The sequence below is a fragment of the Conger conger genome, chromosome 13, assembly GCF_963514075.1.
Source record: "Conger conger chromosome 13, fConCon1.1, whole genome shotgun sequence".
Classification (NCBI taxonomy): Eukaryota; Metazoa; Chordata; class Actinopteri; order Anguilliformes; family Congridae; genus Conger; species Conger conger.
Genome location: NC_083772.1, coordinates 41,056,463 through 41,075,977, shown reverse-complemented (window position 1 = coordinate 41,075,977; position 19,515 = coordinate 41,056,463). Strand labels below are relative to the sequence as shown.

Below are 19,515 nucleotides of genomic sequence, written 5' to 3'. Positions count from 1 at the left end.
CTTGTCCACATCTGCATGCTTTTATGCATGTAGTTGCTGCCACATGATTGGCTGCTTAAATATTTGCATTAACAAGCTGGTGTACAGGTATACCTAATAAAGTGATCACTGAGTGTATATCATTTTGTATTTTTTATTTATTGATGCCATAAAATTGTTTTCCTATTTAGCAATTAAACACTGAACAATACTTAACATATTCACAGCAGGAATGAAACACCCAGAGAGTATGTGCAAAATCACATTTAGCCTTGATCCCCACAAACTCCCTCCCATTTCAATCAATATTATAACTCCGTTCCAACATTTGCATATCTATCCCATCCATAATAATGTATGGTAAAAGTAAGAACGCACAACATCAAGACTATTTCCATCAATTCAGCACTGACAGCAAATCTAATGTAGTGCCCTATTATATTGTCTATTATGAGACTTTCCCCTCAGAGAACCTGCACACGGAAGGACTGTGGCTTTCAGGTACGTCTTTAAGCCACAACCGTCAGGCACTCATCATGGTGAGCAGTTGAACCAATGCAGCGTTTAGCTTGCATGGTAAGGAGGGCCTCCACAGAAAACTTTGACTACTTTTGAACATTGCATCAGCAACCCAGTAGGAGGCAGTCTTTGCCCTGGGTCAAATAAATTGCCTCATCACAGCTATGGGGCCCTGCGGTGTTGACAAAAAGATGAGAATCCTTTGACAAACGCCCCGACTCACCGTGGTCATGTAAAACAGATGGCACTTAATGAAAAAAGAGGTTTATTGATTGATCGCTTGACTGATTGATAGCCTATGTCATGTCTTGAATTGCCTTCGCATCTCTGTGTGTCTTCTCCCCGGGTTGCCACAGCAAAAGAGAATATGATCGTTTCCAGTCTCTCTTTTAATAAATATCGGACAGTTTGCGTGTAACGTCCAAGCGAAGAAGAGCTTTTTCGCACCTATAAGCTACGGCATGGTAGCCTAGATCAAATACTGTGCATATAGTTTTGAGGTTACTGGCTGCAGGGTTATATTCTTGGATTCTAGAAATGACGCTTTCAATTACAACACTTACAGTGAAGGGACAATAAACTACTTGTCAGCCTTCAGGGAAAACACTTCGACTATTCCCACAAGTGGGCAAAACTTTCAAACAAAGAAAAAAAAAACTGTAATACATTGTAATAACTTTATCTCGTAATACGGACGCGGTTTCATAAAAACTCGGTTTACCTGTATGAGCTCCCGGCAGCAACCTCTTTCTTGATCTTCTGGTTGAGCGCGTCTGCAGCAGCTCGTCCTTTGCCCTCTACAGCGACCCCTCCAGGCTGCGGTCGCTCTATTTTAATGCTCACCCTCCTCTCAGGTACCTTGTCTTTCTTCACAAGTTTCTTCTTCTCTATAATGTCTTTCTCTTGCACCTTGTCAGCGATTACGCTCTTCTCCACACCGCTTTCGTCCTCTGTCTGCGCGGGGGCAGACTTGGGCCTCGGGGGGCGTTTACTCGGACCGGGACTAGGTTTGGGAATCCACGGGTGGTCTCCCCTTCTTGGGATGGGCCACGGCTTGAAATCTTTCTGATACTGCGTTTCGTTGTTAAAAGGGGTCTCGGAACGGTGATACTCGTTTTTGGGTTTGAAACTGGGTTCTGGTCGCACTTTCCAAGCCTTGAAATCCTGGCGCGTCACAGATGCGCTCGCATCTCCAGCGGCGGAGGCAGCAGCACCACCGGTCGCGGGCGGAGCCCGAGCATCATGTTCTCTGTGAGAAGGCTGCGTTTCTATGGCGACCGCGCTGGGCCGTGCCTGGGGATGCGGTTGTTTTGGTTGTGGCTGAAAATGGAGGCGCTGCACTTCAGTTACATCGGAGTACTTCGTAAAAACCAAAGGTACTGCAATGTCAGCTTTGTCGAAGTCACTCCAAAAGCGGTTAATGCAGCAAGCCCTGGTGATGCAGGGCCATGCCATGATTAAATACGGAGATTTAAATTCCCCTTATGCAAAAATGAATAATTGAAGAACACTATAATAACCGAAAATATATTTCAAACCTGCACCCAGCTGGATTCCTGATCAGTGATAGTAGCATACAACCAAACTGTACTCCACGTTCAGATGTGCACGGGCCTCGCAAATCCCGTGTGAAAGTAGATAAATATTAGTGTTGAATCTCAAAACGGAGAATATCAATATCCATACTCAACGGGGAAAAAACACCAGGAATTGAAGAATCGTCCGCTTTATCACAGATTATGTCCAGCTTGTTTTAGAAATGCTGAGGGTAGAAAGATGCGTTTCACTCATCCACACACTCCGCACAGCAACACCGATCAGTGGAGGATAGCGCATGAAGACGACCCCACCCTCTTCTTCAGAATATCGCGGAGATGCCCAGAGTCTGAACGCTGGATTTATCACCTGCTTCAGCGTCAGCGTCTGGGAACCGTTGTGGGCGGAGTCTACGGCAGTTTAACCATTTCCTTTCCAGCGCGGTGGAACAGCAGGGGTACAAGGCGCAAGAAACCACAGCAGAAGTCCTGTCAGTAGGAAAAGATGCGAAAATAACACGCACAATGTTCAATGAACGCTAAAATAAATACAAGCATACACTTTTAATATAATATTTAGGGGTTCAGGCCTGGTGTTTTTCCTTCTGCTACTCTTTAAAGCGTCTTTGTGACCGTCTTTTGTAAAAAGCGCTATACACATAAAATGTAAATACATTATAAATCCATGTACTTATTTTATGATCCCACAATGATAGATCTACTAATGTATGCTTTTCATAATAATACCATTTACCCATAGTTTTAATTAACCCATTTATTTATTTTTTATCTTAATTTTTAAAGAACGTATTTCTCAAATACGTAAGGTATTTCTGGCGTTGTGGTAATGACTCTGCCAATGCAATCGTAATTAGTCTCCGTCTCCTTATCCAGCGTGCTGAAATTAATGCATGAGCTAACGCACGATGTGTAATGTGAACCAGTGGCCTCTGTGGTCATTAGAAATAAAGACCTGCGAAAAAAGCAGGCTGCGGACCCTGTGCCTCTTCAGAAAAGATAGACTTTTATTCTAGTGTAGGCAGATGGTGTTTCTGCATTCACAAATGGTCAAGAGCCTGCCGCCTCCACCCACGCAAACCCTCATACTGTGTGAACATCACACCTGCTACTTCATACAGAGCCAGTATGGGAGATGCGAGGATTTCTCTCATCCATCTTATTTTAATTCTTCCTTATTGTGTTTGAGCACCACCGATACGCATTATATGGCTGCAATTAGGTCCAGCTGTTCGATTGACATGTAAATGCTTACGTCTACGACTTATACTTGCTGCCATCAAGGACAAATTACGTTGACAATTACTGCCACTATACAAACTACATTCTTGGGTCTTTTTTTCAATCATTAAGAACCGATACGATATTTGGAAGATGCTCAATAAATAAGTGGAGAGACGTACAGAGAAGCATGTCGCAGTTGTATAGTACAAGGGCAATATACTTGTACTGAAAAGCAAAGCCGTGAAAGACAGTGCTGAACTATGCTACACACGTTCCTTAATATAACATATCCAACATAATTACAGCTACGAGACACTTACAGAACTATTCGTAGTAAGCTAGCCACTATTGACAACATGGTATTTAATTGCCTATATGCTTTTTACATTATGCTTTTCTTGGTGCAATTTTTATAATGAAAATATTATCTTCTTTTTCTTTTACTGTTCCATTGTTTAATGCTTTTGTTCCAGTAGAATGGTAATCCTCATTAGTATGTTTCAGTGCGTGACCAGTAGGGGGCAGAGCTGAGGTAACAACACAGACTCTCTCACTCTCTGGAAGGAAGGAATTACGAAGAAAAGACAAGACCACAATGTGACATTGATACTGCTAACAGCAATGCTAATGCCATAACAGTCAATGCAATAGCATCAATACTGCTGAGTCACTGTCCCTATAGACAATGGTCCACTGAAGCCTGGCAGCCAAAGACACTGATCTTCCCAGCCCTCGAAATGGTAAATGGTAAATGGCAGGCATTTATATAGCGCCTTTATCCAAAGCGCTGTACAATTGATGCTTCTCCATTCACCCATTCATACACACACTCACACACCAACAGCGATCGGCTGCCATGCAAGGCCCCAACCAGCTCGTCAGGAGCATTTGGGGGTTAGGTGTCTTGCTCAGGGACACTTCGACACAGCCCGGGCGGGGGATCGAACCGGCAACCCTTCAACTGCCAGACGACTGCTGTTACTGCCTGAGCCATGTCGCCCCAAAATACTGGCTAAGATATAATGTAAGCTTGTGCATGAAAAAAGTAGATATAAAGTCTATATAAGTCTTGAACACAGGCATACATTTTGAGGTATCTGCCCACCTCAAAACAAAACCAATGATAAGACAGTAAAAGCAGGATTATAATTTAAAAAACTTTTTTATCATCAGAATTCATCGGCAAACAGCAAAGTATACAACATTGCAATTCATAGTATAAATAAACTACGCATATTTTTTAAGAAACTTCCTCTAATTCTGTACACAATCTTGTCTGTTCAGTGCAAAGCTGTGCGATGTTATTATCATGCCATTGCCATTGCCATGTGGCTTTGCAGTTAAAATCTATTTTATTAAACGCTACATTAATTTCTGCTTCACAGAAAGCTTTATCAGCTGGCTGTCTTATCTTAGCCTAATACTAAAACAATGAGGGCCTATTATACAATAGTAAGAGATTGTATACTAATGCCATAAGAAAACAAGTGTCTTCAGTGTGGTTGAACTGATGCATAGCCAGCAGAAATTGGGTATGGGTTATGGAATGTATTGGCCTTGGAACGGTTCTTGCCATATACAGAATACAACAGTTGTATTTGGACTTTGTTGGCCCCTGTCTCTTGCTTCTAGCAATAACTGTTTTATCTCCTCACTCCTCGCAAACCAAAGAAGCAATCTAATTTGAACACAGAACTGTCAGGGATACAGAAACATTATAACGTGGAATAGATACATTTGCAAACTGCAAAAGGAAGAATTGTCCTTTTTTATCGAACTGTTTCCATGGCTACACTTTCTCCAATGAGAAGACATACAGCAACTGGCAAAGATAACGGTCATTGGATGGGAATATTTTATTGGAAAGAGTGTCTTATTTTTATAAGGTAGATATGTTTCGCTTTTGGTTTGTCTTGCGTTATTCTGTGGTTTTATATAACTCTTATGTGCCAGGCTATCACTGTGAATGAGAACTTGTTTGAAACGGACGTGACCTGGCCTGGCTAATTAAGGCTAATGTGACAAGGGCTACTATTGTGGCAAGTGTTTCATCATTGTATAATCTAAAGCAGTGGTCTCCAACACCTGGTTCTGGAGAGCTACTGGATCTACTGGTTTTCGTTGTTACTCTGCACATAATTAATCAATTAGAGCAGTTAACTCCCCTCTCAACAGGGTGCTGATTTTAAGGTGAAAACAAAAACCAGCAGACACAGTAGCTCTCCAGGACCAGGGTTGGAGACCACTGATCGAAAGCATCCATGTCTGTCCATATAAAATCCTTTATGGAGAAAATGCCTTACATTATGTTCATATAAAACAATTAGGTAAAGTGAAGAAAAATCGTGAAATTAACAGTTTATAAATATTTAAAAAGTTGAAATAAAGAGAAGTAAACAGTTAAAACACAAAATCAAATAAATATTTGTTATGACCATCCATTCACCTATAAAGCAATTACACTGCCCTGCAGTTTTGTAAGAAAATCAACTGGCAGGTTGTTCCAAACAGTTCTTCTGCAGACTTTGGCCTGTTCTGTTCTTCTGCCTCAATTACTTCTGGTTCTCCAGGGGATCCCAGACAGCCGCCATCAAGTTTTTACCTGGGGGGTGGGGGGAAATCTGAATGTGTAGAAATCTCAAATCTGGTCTTTTCTACTGACATAGTAATGCAGGAAAACATACATATATTTAAAATAAATCTACAGTGTCTAAGCCTTTCCACAGTACTGTTTGCAAGATTTGCATGATCTATTTCAGTAGATTCTCTTGTTATTGTACACAATGGATAACATTTAATATCCATGGTCAAGTTGCCCTTTCACTAGTGTGTAATCACTGGTTTCCCATGGCAAAAGAACACATGGTGAAGCACAACAGTCTATATGCTGATAGAGCACAAGGCCACATGGCTGAGGATAACCACTCTGGTGTTTCAGAGTGTGAGGGGGAGGTTGCCTTTGTCTCACTGTTATTCATTCTTCCTGCAATGACTAATTGTTTATTTTTATGGAATCTCTCCCCCGGTCAGCAGGTTAGAATTTTCAGACAAAACTTGGAACAATACTGTCAACTTTTGATCAGTTATGAGTTTCTTTGAAAAGTAGAATTACCTTTACATGGCAGTGTCCCAAAACGTACACGTCTCTGAGTGGAAAAACTGTCTGTTGTCAATCAAATTAAAATCATCACAAATTAAACTGAAAAATGTGATGTTTATTATTTTTAATGTGATATTTCTCTTTGCATACAAGTAAGCCAATTTGGATGCTATTTCATATTGTACCTAATGGACTGAGGTCTATTCCATGTCCACATACTGTTCACTAACCAGCAAATTCCGGGTAATCTATAATGGCCGACACACAATCCATTAAAAACAGTCATTTCTTGCGTTTCAGCAGTTTCTGACAAGATTAACACATTTAAAAGTTAATTCCACAAGAGGCCACCTGCACAGTTTATTAAACCTTAAAGAGTAGATTAGAAACCTTATGGCTCTATATTCTATATTCAGTCTTTTGTAAGTTTATTTTGACCATTATTAGTATTATCATTGCTGTTGTCGTTGTTGTTACAATAAACACACCTGTATACAATCGCGCTAATGGAACTTCTGAAGTTCACTTCTGGAATATACTGTATGTAAATAAGGGTAAGACGTGGTGCGGAACAAAACAAACTCATTAAAAAACGTCTTAATCCTTTGCTCTGCAGCTAACAGAGACAAGACGACAAACACAACGTATTTGGAACCTTGACAAGCTGAATGTTATGTTATTCTTCAAATATTACATTCATACAGACTTGTGTCATATTTTGTAATATCACTATATTTTTCCAGAGTGCAACCTTGGAACACCCCCTCATTCGTACTTCAAAGCTCCTCCCAGGAATTTCACTCACCGTGTGGACAGTTAAAATGTGCTGTATTAGTTACATCCTCGACAACTCTGTGTTGTCGTATATGTATCATTTAAGGAGCTACTAGTTATTTATTCAATTGATTCATCTCATGTGGGAATTATGACGACAATCCTTCCGACCTACACTGGCGTCCTGCGTGAGTGACCTTTGCATATTGTTCTGGTGTCCTGAATTCATCAAATTCTGCATGTTTTTTTCAGGCTAGTCAGACTTATGTGACCTAAAATGGTTTAAATCTATTTTTCATGTTCTCTTTTTACCAGAATAATTATCAGTGCTTTACCTTTTGAAAATAAATACCTAAAGAAATGTTCCCTACCATAATTAATAACTGTTGGCATGTAGCAAGCAAGCCAAAATGCATGTAATTAGCAAGATGCTAAATAGAATTCCGATACAGTATAATACAGTGCTTAAGACATTAAGAGACAACCAGTTCAGTGGTGATTAAGCTGGATGTGCAGAGAAATATTCAGCCCAGGAGACTGATTAAAGACTGTAAATAATATATTCTTGATACTGGATCGAAGGGCATCAATGGGAAAATTGCATAGTTGTGCTTGATAAAGGCAGCTGTTTTGATGCAAACTGTACAGCATACTGCATAGTTGTGACTTATTTGTCATCTTTGTCCAGCGAATGGAATTACTATGTACCCACATTATAATCTTCATAAGCGTGCAACAGGTCAGCTTTACATTAAATATATGCCATGACCTGCCCTCCACCCCACCCCACTCTGCACAGGGACTGAGTCAAGCATGCTCTCAGCCATGCACGGCCAATCAGAGGGGGTCCTCTGGGGCTCCAGAATCCAGCTGGAGAAACAGTTGCAGGTTATCTCAGTGCTGCAGTGGATACTGTCTTTCCTCATTATGGGTGAGAGCATTCATATCTGTCGCTCTTTTTATTTAATTTTTTACAAATATAGATTTTTTGCTCACTGCCTGGGTTCATCTTTGAATGCTATGCGATTTATGCTGTATATTAGATTTGAGCATGATAAACATTCATGTAAAAGCATAAGTCAATCTACAGTACAGTGCTGCATTTAGTGTGTACTAGACAGCAGCTTGTAGTCGCTTGGATAGTTCAAGCACGGCCTTCACATTGCTGTGTGTGAGACAGACTGTCAACCAGGGGCTGGGCACAGTTGGGTCGGCCATTTTGTTGCTGGCATACTTTGCCTCTTAATCTGCCTGTACTGAAACTGTCACCTAAATCTAAGATGCGAGAAACCCAAACGCACCAATAATCTACTCAATTGATCTTTTGGGAGGGGGGTCCCATCTAAGACTACATGAAGGACACAGGGAATATTTTAATTTAATGTAAGAGACTAATAAATAATTATACATTTCTTATTTGTTTCCCTAGGCGCTGCCTGCACTGTAGCCCTCATCTACTTGTTTTGTACGGACTTCTGGTTGATTGCTGCTGTATACACCGTTTGGCTAATTTATGACTGGAACACTCCTAAACAAGGCAAGCCCAGTCAGGAAGGCACAGACTGAGCACATAACCTACAGTTTTTGTCTGCTTTCGCCATACATTTACACTGTTTGTTTAACATGACATTTTGTGAAAAGATCTGACCGGTTTATTTCATGGTGTGATGCCTCAGCTGGTCGAAGGACTTCTTGGGTGAGGAACTGGACCCTATGGACCTACTTCAGGGACTACTTTCCCATCAGAGTAAGTGCGCTCATGTTCTACTGATGGAGCCAACACACAAAATGGTAGAGCCAGCATACTTCGACCTTCTTGTTAGGCAGTGACTGACTGCGTGAGCATGGTTGGCAGGGACCGACTGAGCATGGTAGGCAGGGACTGAAGTGGGGAAAATAAGGTCTGGAAGTAGGGCAACCAGATGAGAAGGGAATTAAATCCTGAGAACTTTGCAGGTCACGGCCCGGGGGGAGGAGGGTGGTATGATTTGGGCGACCAGGGGCAAGCTTAAGTATCGGAGTGCTAGACAACGTGCTGGTACTCCTAATCGCTCCAAAACAATTTTCAATGTTTCAAACAGCTTGTTTTTGTAGGGCTATCATTTAGACTGCTTTTTTTCTTATTTCTCAGCATAATGGCTTCCTTGACATTCATTGGCACAATTCTGGTCCTCATTTTGACAACCACCCAAAAGCCTAGACTCACAACTAGACACTCATACCTGCAATAAGGGAAGGAGGACTTTTGGTCCCCCAAAATGGCAGGACTACGAATTAAAAAAATTGGATGCAATTCCATTCTACTCAACCACAGCAGTCCCACCAACCCACACACACACTCTCTCTCTTCCACAACTATAAGCTGCGACAACCTTAGCAAAAATAACAAGTTGGACAGGGTGTCTTGGTGGCGCAGCCTGTAGAGCACTGACCGCATGCTCATTGCTCAGCCGCGACGTCGACGGTTTGAATCCGACCGTCCGACATTTGTCGCATGTCTTCCCCTCTCTCTCGCTCCCATTCTTCCTGTCTCTCTATACTATATACTGTCCAATAAAGCTGAAAAAAAAGGCCTAGAAAATATCAAGTTGTTTAGTCATTTGATTACTTTGCAACGTTGTTGTAGCACATCATACCTGTGTATTGATGGCACTGCCCCGAGGCGAGGCAACCAAGGTTTTCCACAAACGCTCATGCAGAATTCATGAACTGTGTTCAGTGCCAACAGCAGTACATCCCACTCTCACTGACATGATGAAGTATTATAATCTGGCTTTACTCATAAACAGTCAGCCTTTTTGCTTTAACCTTCAACCACAACACTCAAAAGTGGTAACAGTGATACCAGTGACAGGGATTCCATGAACAACATAAAATGCATGTGCTTCCCATCAAAGACATCATCCTATTTGAAATAATAAGGTATATAATAGAGCAATGTAATGTGTTCTTACTATATTCTTATGAATTTAAACATTGTGTTCATGAGTTACTATTGGACTCTGACGTGAGATTATGAAGCCAGATTGTGATTAATTGAAAGGTTAGTGTGGTCTTGTTCATGCCCGGTTGTTTGGATGCCCTGGAATTTTCTAATTAATTTCAAGGTCTAGTGTTACACATGACAAGACATTGAGACTTTTTTATTAACAATGTTGTGGTTAACTTTTTGTTTCCTTCCCAGCTTGTTAAGACGCACAATTTATCACCGAGCCGGAACTACATTTTCGGATACCACCCCCATGGAATATTCTGTTTTGGCGCCTTCTGTAACTTCAGCACAGATGTTAATGGCTTCTTAAAGAAATTCCCAGGAATAAAGCCCTTTGTGACCACCCTGGCTGGTAACTTCAAGATGCCCATAGTAAGAGACTATTTGATGTCAGTGGGTGAGTCGCTTTCCCCAGTATATTTCAGTATTAACTGCGACAGGAGAAAACATGATCTACGGCTTGCTTTTCTTCGCCCCCCTTTCTTAGGAGAGTACGTCGCAATGTTTGATCGCCAAATGTTTTATGAATGGATCCGTTGTTTTGGCCTCACGTTCGTTTTATTTGACTTCACTCATCGTTAATGACCAAGTGTCGATCACGCTGTGCGAATTGACCCTGTCCAAATACTTTTGGTTTCTGCACCTCAGGCATCTGTCCCGTGACCCGGGACACGATCGACTACATCCTGTCGCAGAACGGGACGGGTAACGCGGTTGTGATCGTGGTGGGAGGCGCTGCGGAGTCTCTGGGCTGCACTCAGGGGGTTAACAGAGTTACCCTGAAGAATCGGAAAGGCTTTGTTAAGGTGGCTCTGCAAAAGGGGTACGCATGTGTCTTGTAGCTATAACGCTCTACTGGCTAGCATTATCGTTCAAAGTATTTATTGTGTAGTTATAGCTCTCTACTGGCTAGCGTTAGCATTCAGAGCATTTGTTGTGTAGCTATAGCTCTCTACTGGGTAGCATTAGCATTCAGAGCATTTGTGTTGAATTATCCTGATAAGATGACCATTGACCTAAATCCGGGGTGTCCGATCTTATCCAGAAAGGGCCGTTGTGTGTATGTGCAGGTTGTTGTTTTAGCATAGGACTAAGACAGCTGATTCTACTCATCTAGGTCTTGATTAAAGACCACGATTAGTTCATTAGTATAATCAGGTGTGTTACTGCTGGGTTAAAACAAAAACCTGCACCCACGCCGGCCCTCTTAGGATAAGATTGGACACCTCTGACCTAAGTTGTTATAGCCTATATGTTCATTATTATATAACTGGTCAAATATGTGGTAATCAGTGTGCACTTCCAACAGGATTACGCAGTTAGCGTAGTAAAACTTGGAACAGCTCTTTTTACTTCAGTCCATGTTCCAGATTTGGAACGTTAAAGACTTTTTAATTGAGATGAAATGGTGATGTGTCATAAAAACAACAATGACAAGCTGAAACAGAAGTTAGACCACAACTAGCTTCTGTGATAGGATGCATTTCTTGGGTTGCTATCCCAATGAACCACTTTGAGTCCTTGATTTGTCAGCAAGTTAAAATATTATCTCCTATTAGTGTGCCAATATAAAACAACCGTTGCTTGGATTAAAGCAGTGTTTCCCAACTCCAGTCCTCGGGACCCACTTGCCAGAAGGTTTTTGTTGTAACCAGTAGCTCACACACCTGATTTAACTAATCAAGGGCATTTTTGTTCAATCATTAAATCAGGTGTGTGAGTTACTGGTTACAACAAAAACCTTCTGGCATGTGGGTCCTGAGGACTGGAGTTGGGGAAACACTGGATTAAAGTGTCCAATGTATGCACCTAATCTCTTTGCTTGCTGAAGTAGTGACTCACTATCGAGAATAATTTCTGCCATACTGACAAAATTAAATGCTGGCTAACAGGGTATAGCAGGCAAACAAGAAATGGGCTATTTAAAGATCATAGCAAGCTATAAGCAAACATTTTACTTGGGTAAAGTGACGTTAAATTAAAAAAATGAATATTACATTTCAGGGTTGTAATCTTTCTGAAAACAGTTATTTTCCTTTCCAAGATCTACCTTCCAAACATCAGGTTGAAGAAACTGATTCCACTCAGTGGAGGAGAACATTAAAGGCTCACTCACTTTGGAAGATAAAAGAGTGATGAAACCTCTTCCTTAGTGTTGGATGAGGCTTGTTGATGGTTGTCTTCTCCCTGACAGAGCTGACCTGGTGCCAGTTTTCTCCTTTGGGGAGAATGAAGTGTACAGGCAGCTGGTGTTTGAAGAGGGCTCCATTTTGAGCCTCTTTCAGAAGAAGGTCCAGAAGCTGGTGGGGGTGGCCCCCTGTCTGTTCCACGGCCGGGGGCTGTTCTCCGCGGAGTCCTGGGGCTTCATGCCCTATTGCAGACCCATCACCTCTGTTGGTGAGCACGCCCCTTCATAACCTTGGGGCTTATCCAACTGCTTATATTTAACCTCCTTCTTCCTTTCCTTGCCTCCTTTCCTTGTGCCAACTCCACCCATCTGGGGGAGGCAAGGAAGGGAAGGAGGTGAAGATGGGGGGAATCGAGAATGAGTGAAATGGAATGTCCTTGCTGCTTTATATATCAGTTCAGTCATCCACAGGTCATTTATCATTTATTTAAAGGATGCGCTTGTGTTGCTCAAGAAATCTTTGGGAGCCTCCTAGCTCCTTTCCTCTAGTTCCTCAAAGGAACATTTAGCGTTTTGGAATTTCCTTAAAGATGGTGGACCTCAATCTATTTCTGGGTCAGGCAAAGAACGAAAGGAGAAAGAAGGTGAAAAAAACATGATTGGAGTGAGCCCCTAGCTTCACCTGTTCACCAGGGTACAAAATAGACATTTTCAAATTCAACCAAGTAATTGTAATACATTTGTATAAAATGTAATCTATTCATGCCCCTCTGCTGGCTTAAGAAACCATATTTGGCAAAATTGTGAAGTTTGCTTATTTACAATCTGAACCACCTTATCTCTCACTGGATATATAGTCAGGTCCAGAAAAGCTTTTAGATTTCAGTAAAGCTGTGACAATATTTGTTGATTTGTTGATTTCCTAAATGCCTCTCTCTTTCAGTGGGAGAGCCCATCACAGTGCCCAAGATCGAGAACCCCAGTGAAGAGGTTGTGGATCACTACCACACCATGTACATGAACTCCCTTGGGGAGCTGTTCGACAAATACAAGACCGAGTTCGGCATGAGGGAGAGTGACGTTCTGGTGATACAGTGAACCAGCGCAGCCCTAAATAAGAGACCCCACATGTCCCTGATGTTGTAAATGGTAAATGGTTGACATTCATACAGCGCCTTTATCCAAAGCCCTGTACAATTGATGCTTCTCATTCACCCATTCATACACACAATCACACCAACGTGATGGCCATGCAAGGCACCGACCAGCTCGTCAGAAGCATTTAGAGGTTGGGTGTCTTGCTCAGGGACACTTTGACACACCCAGGGCAGGATCGAACCGGCAACCCTCCGACTGCCATTACCGCCTGAGCCAATGTTGCCCCCTATTGCCCAGTGGGCCATAAGGATGAAAGACCTGTGAAATGCTTGCTGGTTAGCCAGTGCATCGTTATGTATGGAGCCTGACTAGTTGTGCAGCTGAAACACCAGAGCCCACAGGCTGATGTGCCCCTGTGCTACAGCCGCCTGCTGACCCTGTGATGCTAACTCCTGCCAGGAGGCGACTGGAAACACTGGCCTTTGTCTGATATCTCCACACCTATTATCCTGTGTAATGTTGGACAGATCTTACAAAGCATCTGCTAACATTAAAGTTGTGTAAAATCACACAGCCCACCAACTCCCCAGTATGGGTGTAGGTTACATGACCTAACCAAACATGTAAACAAACATTTATGAAGTGAAAGAGATATTGAGTTGAGATATTCCTACGCTACAGTACGTGCGTCTCGAATGCCGAGAGGACGTGTCAACGGCAAACGATGCAGAAAGCAGCCCTCAATCATAACTGCTGTGCACTGCTGTCATAATATCAGGTGAGAAGTAAATGTAGTGGTTTTTGGATACATCACAGAAAATGGCCACTAAACCCAGATGTAAAAATGAGCAAACCTGTATGCTTCTCTCCTTTCTGAACCCACATCTTTGGTGCCTGATGTTCAGTCAGGCACATTGGCTTGAAGAGGACCATAAAAGCTGTAAAAGCATTTCTAGGCTGCGGGGGCATCGCAGTGAGGGGAATAGTGCTAATGTCCACCCAGGGCCCCAAGGCAGAAAGCACGCTTATTGGTCGGCCACTGCACCTCGTTATGGATGTAAGGCCTGAACCAAGATGTTTGCTTTGGTCTACAATTCTAAAGGGGCCCACAGAGACTGCACATGCCCAGGGCCCAGAATGCCATGCCACTGTACAGTCCTGCTGGCCTGTTCTGGTGAGATGACTGACTGCAGTGTGGCTGAGATCACATGTATGCTTCTGAGGAAATAAAATGTACATTTGCACTCTGAACTTCTTTTTATTAAGATTTGGGAATTCAGTGCTGTGAAGGGACAGCTTATAAATGATATGTAAATAAATACTGTATGTATGTATACATAAAAATAAAATTTGAATTCTGAAATGCTGTACAATGAGATATCAATTTTTTGATCACGTCCTGGGGTCACTATTTGGCCACAGGGTGGCACTCTTGTTCCATTTGAGAGCTCTATTGATGTTGGCTTCACTTTATTCTGTTTACTATGTACTCCTGGATTTGCATTATAAAAATCTATTTTCATCCAGAATTTGTAACTCTTCCAGTGACTACAGAAATCAGGATGGATACGTACTGTATGGCAAAATTGCGAAGTGTACTTAGAGTTTTTATATACAATCTAAGGAACTTTATCCCATTCTGCATATATAGTCAGGTCCAGAACTAATCGATCATGTAAACAAAAAAATAATACAATTATTGTATTGTATTAATTATTTGTGACATGGTTAATGAACTTCAGTTCAGACCACAGATGTTTGATGGGATTTAGGTCTGGAGACTGAGGTGCCCATTGCAGACATGGATGTGGTTTTCACTTAACCATTTTGTGGATCTTGATGTATGTTTGGAGTCATTGTCCTGCAGGAAAATCCACCCACTAACTATACAACAAAGTCTCAAGCAGAGATAACCAAAATGTCCTGGTACTTCCTTCTTTATTATTGTCCTTACAGTGCTAAGTGGTATGTTTAACCATATTTTTCTGTACCCATTACCAGACTTGTGAAGATCAATTACCATCTGACTCGGCACTTCTTTGGCTTTTCCCATGCTGATGGCTGACAAAGGGATTTTGCAAGCTTGTTACGATAGGGAATATATTAATAGATTATTCACAAACACAGATTAAGTTTAGTCCTGGACTAAATAGAGTTTTGTATGTAGAATACTTGATTGGTGTCTGTGAAACTGGCCCCATACGTGCAGTGCTGTTAAAGTATTTGCCCCCTTCCTGATTTCCTCTAGAATAGTATACATTTCACACTGAATGGAATTGCCACACGGAATCTCGAGACAAAACTAATATTAGACAAAGGGAACCTGAGTAAACACAAAACACATTTTTATTATTTTAATTTCATTTATTTAATGAAAAAAGTTATGAAACACCCAAATCACTTCTATGAAAAAAAAAATTGCCCCCTTAAACTAAATAACTTGTTGAACTACCTTTAGCTGCAATAATTGCAACCAAATCCTTCCAATAACTTAATAACAGTCTTTCACATCATTGAGGAGAAATTTTAACCCACGCTTCTTTGCAGAACTACTTTAATTCAGACAAATTTCTAGGTTTTCAAGCATTATTGGCTTATTTCAGGGACTCTATTGGGTTCAAGGAAGGACTGTGATTTAAAAAATGTCTTTTCTGTTTACTCAGGTACCCTTTGTCTAAAATTACATTTTGTTTAAAGATCTGAAACCAGTCAGTGGGACAAATATGCAATAAAAGAAGAAATCAGGAAGGGGGGGAAATCCTTTCAAGGAACAGTATGAAAGTGCAAATCTCCAATTCAATTATGACTGCAATTTTCTAATATGGCTTGTACATTTTCTACATCCATTAACTGAAGTGTTTCGCTTTGGGCTCATTCTGCAGCTGTTAGCATGCGTGTATCTGTATGAAATCCAAACACAAAAGCCCTTTTTTTGGAGGACAGCTTGCCAGTCGCCTGCAATGCACATTCCTTTTAAACAATCGTGTAATATTAAAGATTTATTCAATTATCATTAACTGTTCCATTAATGTATTAAACAGCCAATAATGACTGAACTCTATTGCTGATGCTCATGTTCTAACTCAGAGGTCACCATGGTTACAGAACCTGCGGACAGAGAGAGCAGGAGACAGACTGCTGATAAACACATGGAAAGAACGAGCACTGAGAAAACACTGACATTTTTTTATAACTGCCGATGTTCGTAACTGTGCCATTATATTTGAAAAGAGACATTGCTGTTCATGGTGCAGTGGGTAGCACTGCAGCCTCACAGCAAGGAGGTCCTGGGTTGGAATCCAGGTCGGCCGGGGTTTGCATGTTCTCCCCGTGTTTGTGTGGGTTTCCTCCGGGTACTCCGGTTTCCTCCCACAGTCCTCCCACAATTTACCTCCCACAGTAAATTGCCCATGGGTATGAGTGTGTGAGTGAATGGTGATGGACTGGCGAGCTGTCCAGGGTGTATTCCTGCCTTTCGCCCAATGTACGCTGGCATAGGCTCCAGCCCCTCTGCGACTACCTATTCAGGATAAGCGGGTTAGGATAATGGATGGATGGATGGATGGACATTGCTGTTCAGTTTTCAGCATATTGATTACCAGAAAACGAGTGGTCCATAGAGATCCAGTACTGTACAACATGGTGAACAGAGGAAAAAAAAAAAAAAAGTGGTCAAATCTTGAAAATTTGTCACATCGCAGCGAAACTATCGGAGTAGAAATATAGTACTCTGGGTAAGTGGAAACATACATTACATTCATTTTCTGGTGAAGTGCCCTACTGAACTCAGTTAGTTTAATGATGTCAACGCCACAGTTAACCTTCTCTCTATGGGTGGAAAATGGTACCAAAGCCAAAAAAAGCACAAAGAGGAAACATAATACTTAGACTCACATGATTTAATATTATATCCAGTCTGCATGGGTGTATGACATACTGTACATATAGGTATATACATATATACACATACACAGGTAATGTACAAAAGGAGACCAGTTATAGAGAATAACACTATCAGTACTTCCTCCGTTCATTGTCTGGTAATGTACTCCCATACACGGTCATAATAAACACACCTCTTAATATATTTATTTAAAAAAAGTAAAAGTGGTACCAGTCAGCACTGTGTAGAGCATACCTCCGGAGGTGTAGAGTAAGAGTCCCGCAATTCACCTGCCTGTTTGGCTTAAGCAGTGAAGTTCCCTCGACTTCAACACCAGCCTGGAATAAGAGTCGGACAGCGCTCACCATTTAAACGTAGCACTACAGTCAAAGGCAGCGTTCCACGTCAGTGTCTCTCTGCGGTCGATGGTCCATACCACTTTCTCCTCAACCCGCAGCTTCTATGGGAGCCTTCGTATAGCAGAGTTTACTTCCATAGTCTTAGCGGACTGTTCGATCAATGACTTGACGCTACAACGGTACCCATGGCACACTGGGAGCAGTGTCGTGTGGTCGCAGTACTACTGTGTATACATCAGCTACAAGAACAGGAGCCTTTTTTGGCGAGGCCAAATGAATGCATTTAAGCATTTCATTGGCATACTTACTACTCAGAAATTAATGCAGATGTTAGCGTTTTGAAAACATCAATGGTATGCTATGGCCTTAGTATGGCTGAACAACTGCAACATCCAGGGTGTTCATTTCCATGATTAATGCCCCTTGCGTGAATAATGGTATTGATACCGAATCAACAGATAATACCTTTCAGATTATTTCCATAATAGCAGTCACCTCAATGTACTGTCTTAAAGAAATGCAGATTTTTCAGTATAGCTAGTCAATATGACTATATTTAAAGCAGTTAAGTTTACAAAAATATTGTGATTAAATATGGTACATTTCATGTAAATTATTTTATTTCCAATTTAAGAAGTCTTCCCTCACGTAGGCGTAATTCATACACATACCACAGAATATTGATATACTTGTATCTCTCCACTCTTAAATTCATTGGCTTTACACACTAACATTGGGAAAGGCAGTCTGTTGTTCCACTTACATGAAGTACATTGAAACTGAAGACACTGCATAGATGAAAATATTAATAAGAGAGTACACCCACACTTGACTTTCGACAACATAAATAAAACACCGCTGAAAATTAAGAATGTACACTGTACCATATAAAAATGTTATACTCTTCTGTCGTTGAGATGAATCATTTTGGCGTTTGGCACACACACACATACGTAGGCATTATTTTCCTCACACTCAGAACCTTTTATAGTTTTGGGGGAACAACCTCAGCTAGCGCCATACAAGATGAATCATTAGTAAACCAGCATAAGTATACCATTCACCTGCATAGACTCATTAAAATGGCAATCTACAATTTCCTCGATTTTGGTGGATGGGCCACCTATGGTGACCGGTGGTCATAGCAGGGTCTATTCTATTCCCAACCACATGAAGACATGCTCCAAAACACAACGGCACGGCTTGCCACATTGGTTTCCATTTTCTGTCAGTTCTGTTACTACTTATACTTTCATCCATTGTTGTAAAGTTACTGCAAACAAAGATGAACATCTGTGCTCGAACATCTCCTCTTGACATGAAAACTACACATCTTAGCACAAAATGTAACAAATGGAAATTAAATTAAACAACGCAGATGGTCTCAATGCTCATTGCTAGAGAAATGCCAGTGGGAATATGTCTCAAATATGGTATCTGTTCATATGAGAAAATCATAAATTGCCACTTTAAGCCTTTTAACCTGCACGGTGTCAGGAGTGATGGGGTGGTGTGCATGTTGAGGAATTTATTTTAAAAAAATGTTTGTGTGTGAAAACAAACGGCACCAAGTGCTAAATTACCACACACCTTCACACAAATAGGCATAGATGCATACAGCAGTAATAATAAAAAAATGTGACACAGTATAATCCAAGTAATAATAAACATAGCTTTCTGGCATTGCCAGCCAGCTGTGTTTAAATGACTTGTCTTTTTGTACAGTACTGTATTCGCATTGCATGGGGGTTGTTCCATGAAAAATGTCTGAAAAGGTGTGGGGGGTGACCACCAATTAATGTACATGTTCTTTATATATTCAAAAGAGAACAAGCAAAACATTAGCCTCAATGGATTTGTCGTTTTGGAGATTAAAGAAACACCCGAAAAGTTACTTGCGAGTGTG

The 19,515-nt window shown here is 41.3% G+C and overlaps 2 protein-coding genes across 3 annotated transcripts in view; one reads left to right on the top strand and one right to left on the bottom strand.

The window, feature by feature from the left end:
- The window catches only part of LOC133108387 (microtubule-associated protein 6 homolog), a 14,857-nt gene extending 12,514 nt beyond the window's left edge, over positions 1 to 2,343 (bottom strand). Inside the window, exon 1 of the mRNA XM_061217892.1 lies at positions 1,220 to 2,343. Coding sequence (XP_061073876.1) covers positions 1,220 to 1,953 — 734 coding nt within the window. The 5' untranslated portion in view covers positions 1,954 to 2,343. The remainder of the gene's footprint in view (positions 1 to 1,219) is intronic.
- A 4,957-nt stretch (positions 2,344 to 7,300) lies between these two features.
- On the top strand, positions 7,301 to 13,622 carry LOC133108029 (diacylglycerol O-acyltransferase 2-like). Of its 2 annotated transcripts, none has more exons than XM_061217438.1 (8): positions 7,301 to 7,337; positions 7,949 to 8,080; positions 8,579 to 8,686; positions 8,826 to 8,896; positions 10,334 to 10,538; positions 10,790 to 10,964; positions 12,336 to 12,538; positions 13,213 to 13,622. In XM_061217438.1, exons 1-8 carry the CDS (start codon positions 7,301 to 7,303, stop codon positions 13,365 to 13,367), a joined length of 1,086 nt encoding a protein of 361 aa, XP_061073422.1. In that variant the 3' UTR covers positions 13,368 to 13,622. The 2 variants fall into 2 exon arrangements, with proteins under 2 accessions (XP_061073422.1, XP_061073421.1); XM_061217437.1 differs by having other exon boundaries at positions 7,301 to 7,340; positions 7,943 to 8,080.
- Positions 13,623 to 19,515: the final 5,893 nt, after the last annotated feature.

Excerpts from the sequence above, each read along its gene's own strand:
- LOC133108029 (XM_061217437.1), top strand. The coding sequence starts at position 7,301 with ATGACGACAATCCTTCCGACCTACACTGGCGTCCTGCGTG. Across the intron at positions 8,687-8,825 it reads CTGGAACACTCCTAAACAAG|CTGGTCGAAGGACTTCTTGG; the intron begins GCAAGCCCAGTC and ends GTGATGCCTCAG. Across the intron at positions 10,539-10,789 it reads AGACTATTTGATGTCAGTGG|GCATCTGTCCCGTGACCCGG; the intron begins GTGAGTCGCTTT and ends TCTGCACCTCAG.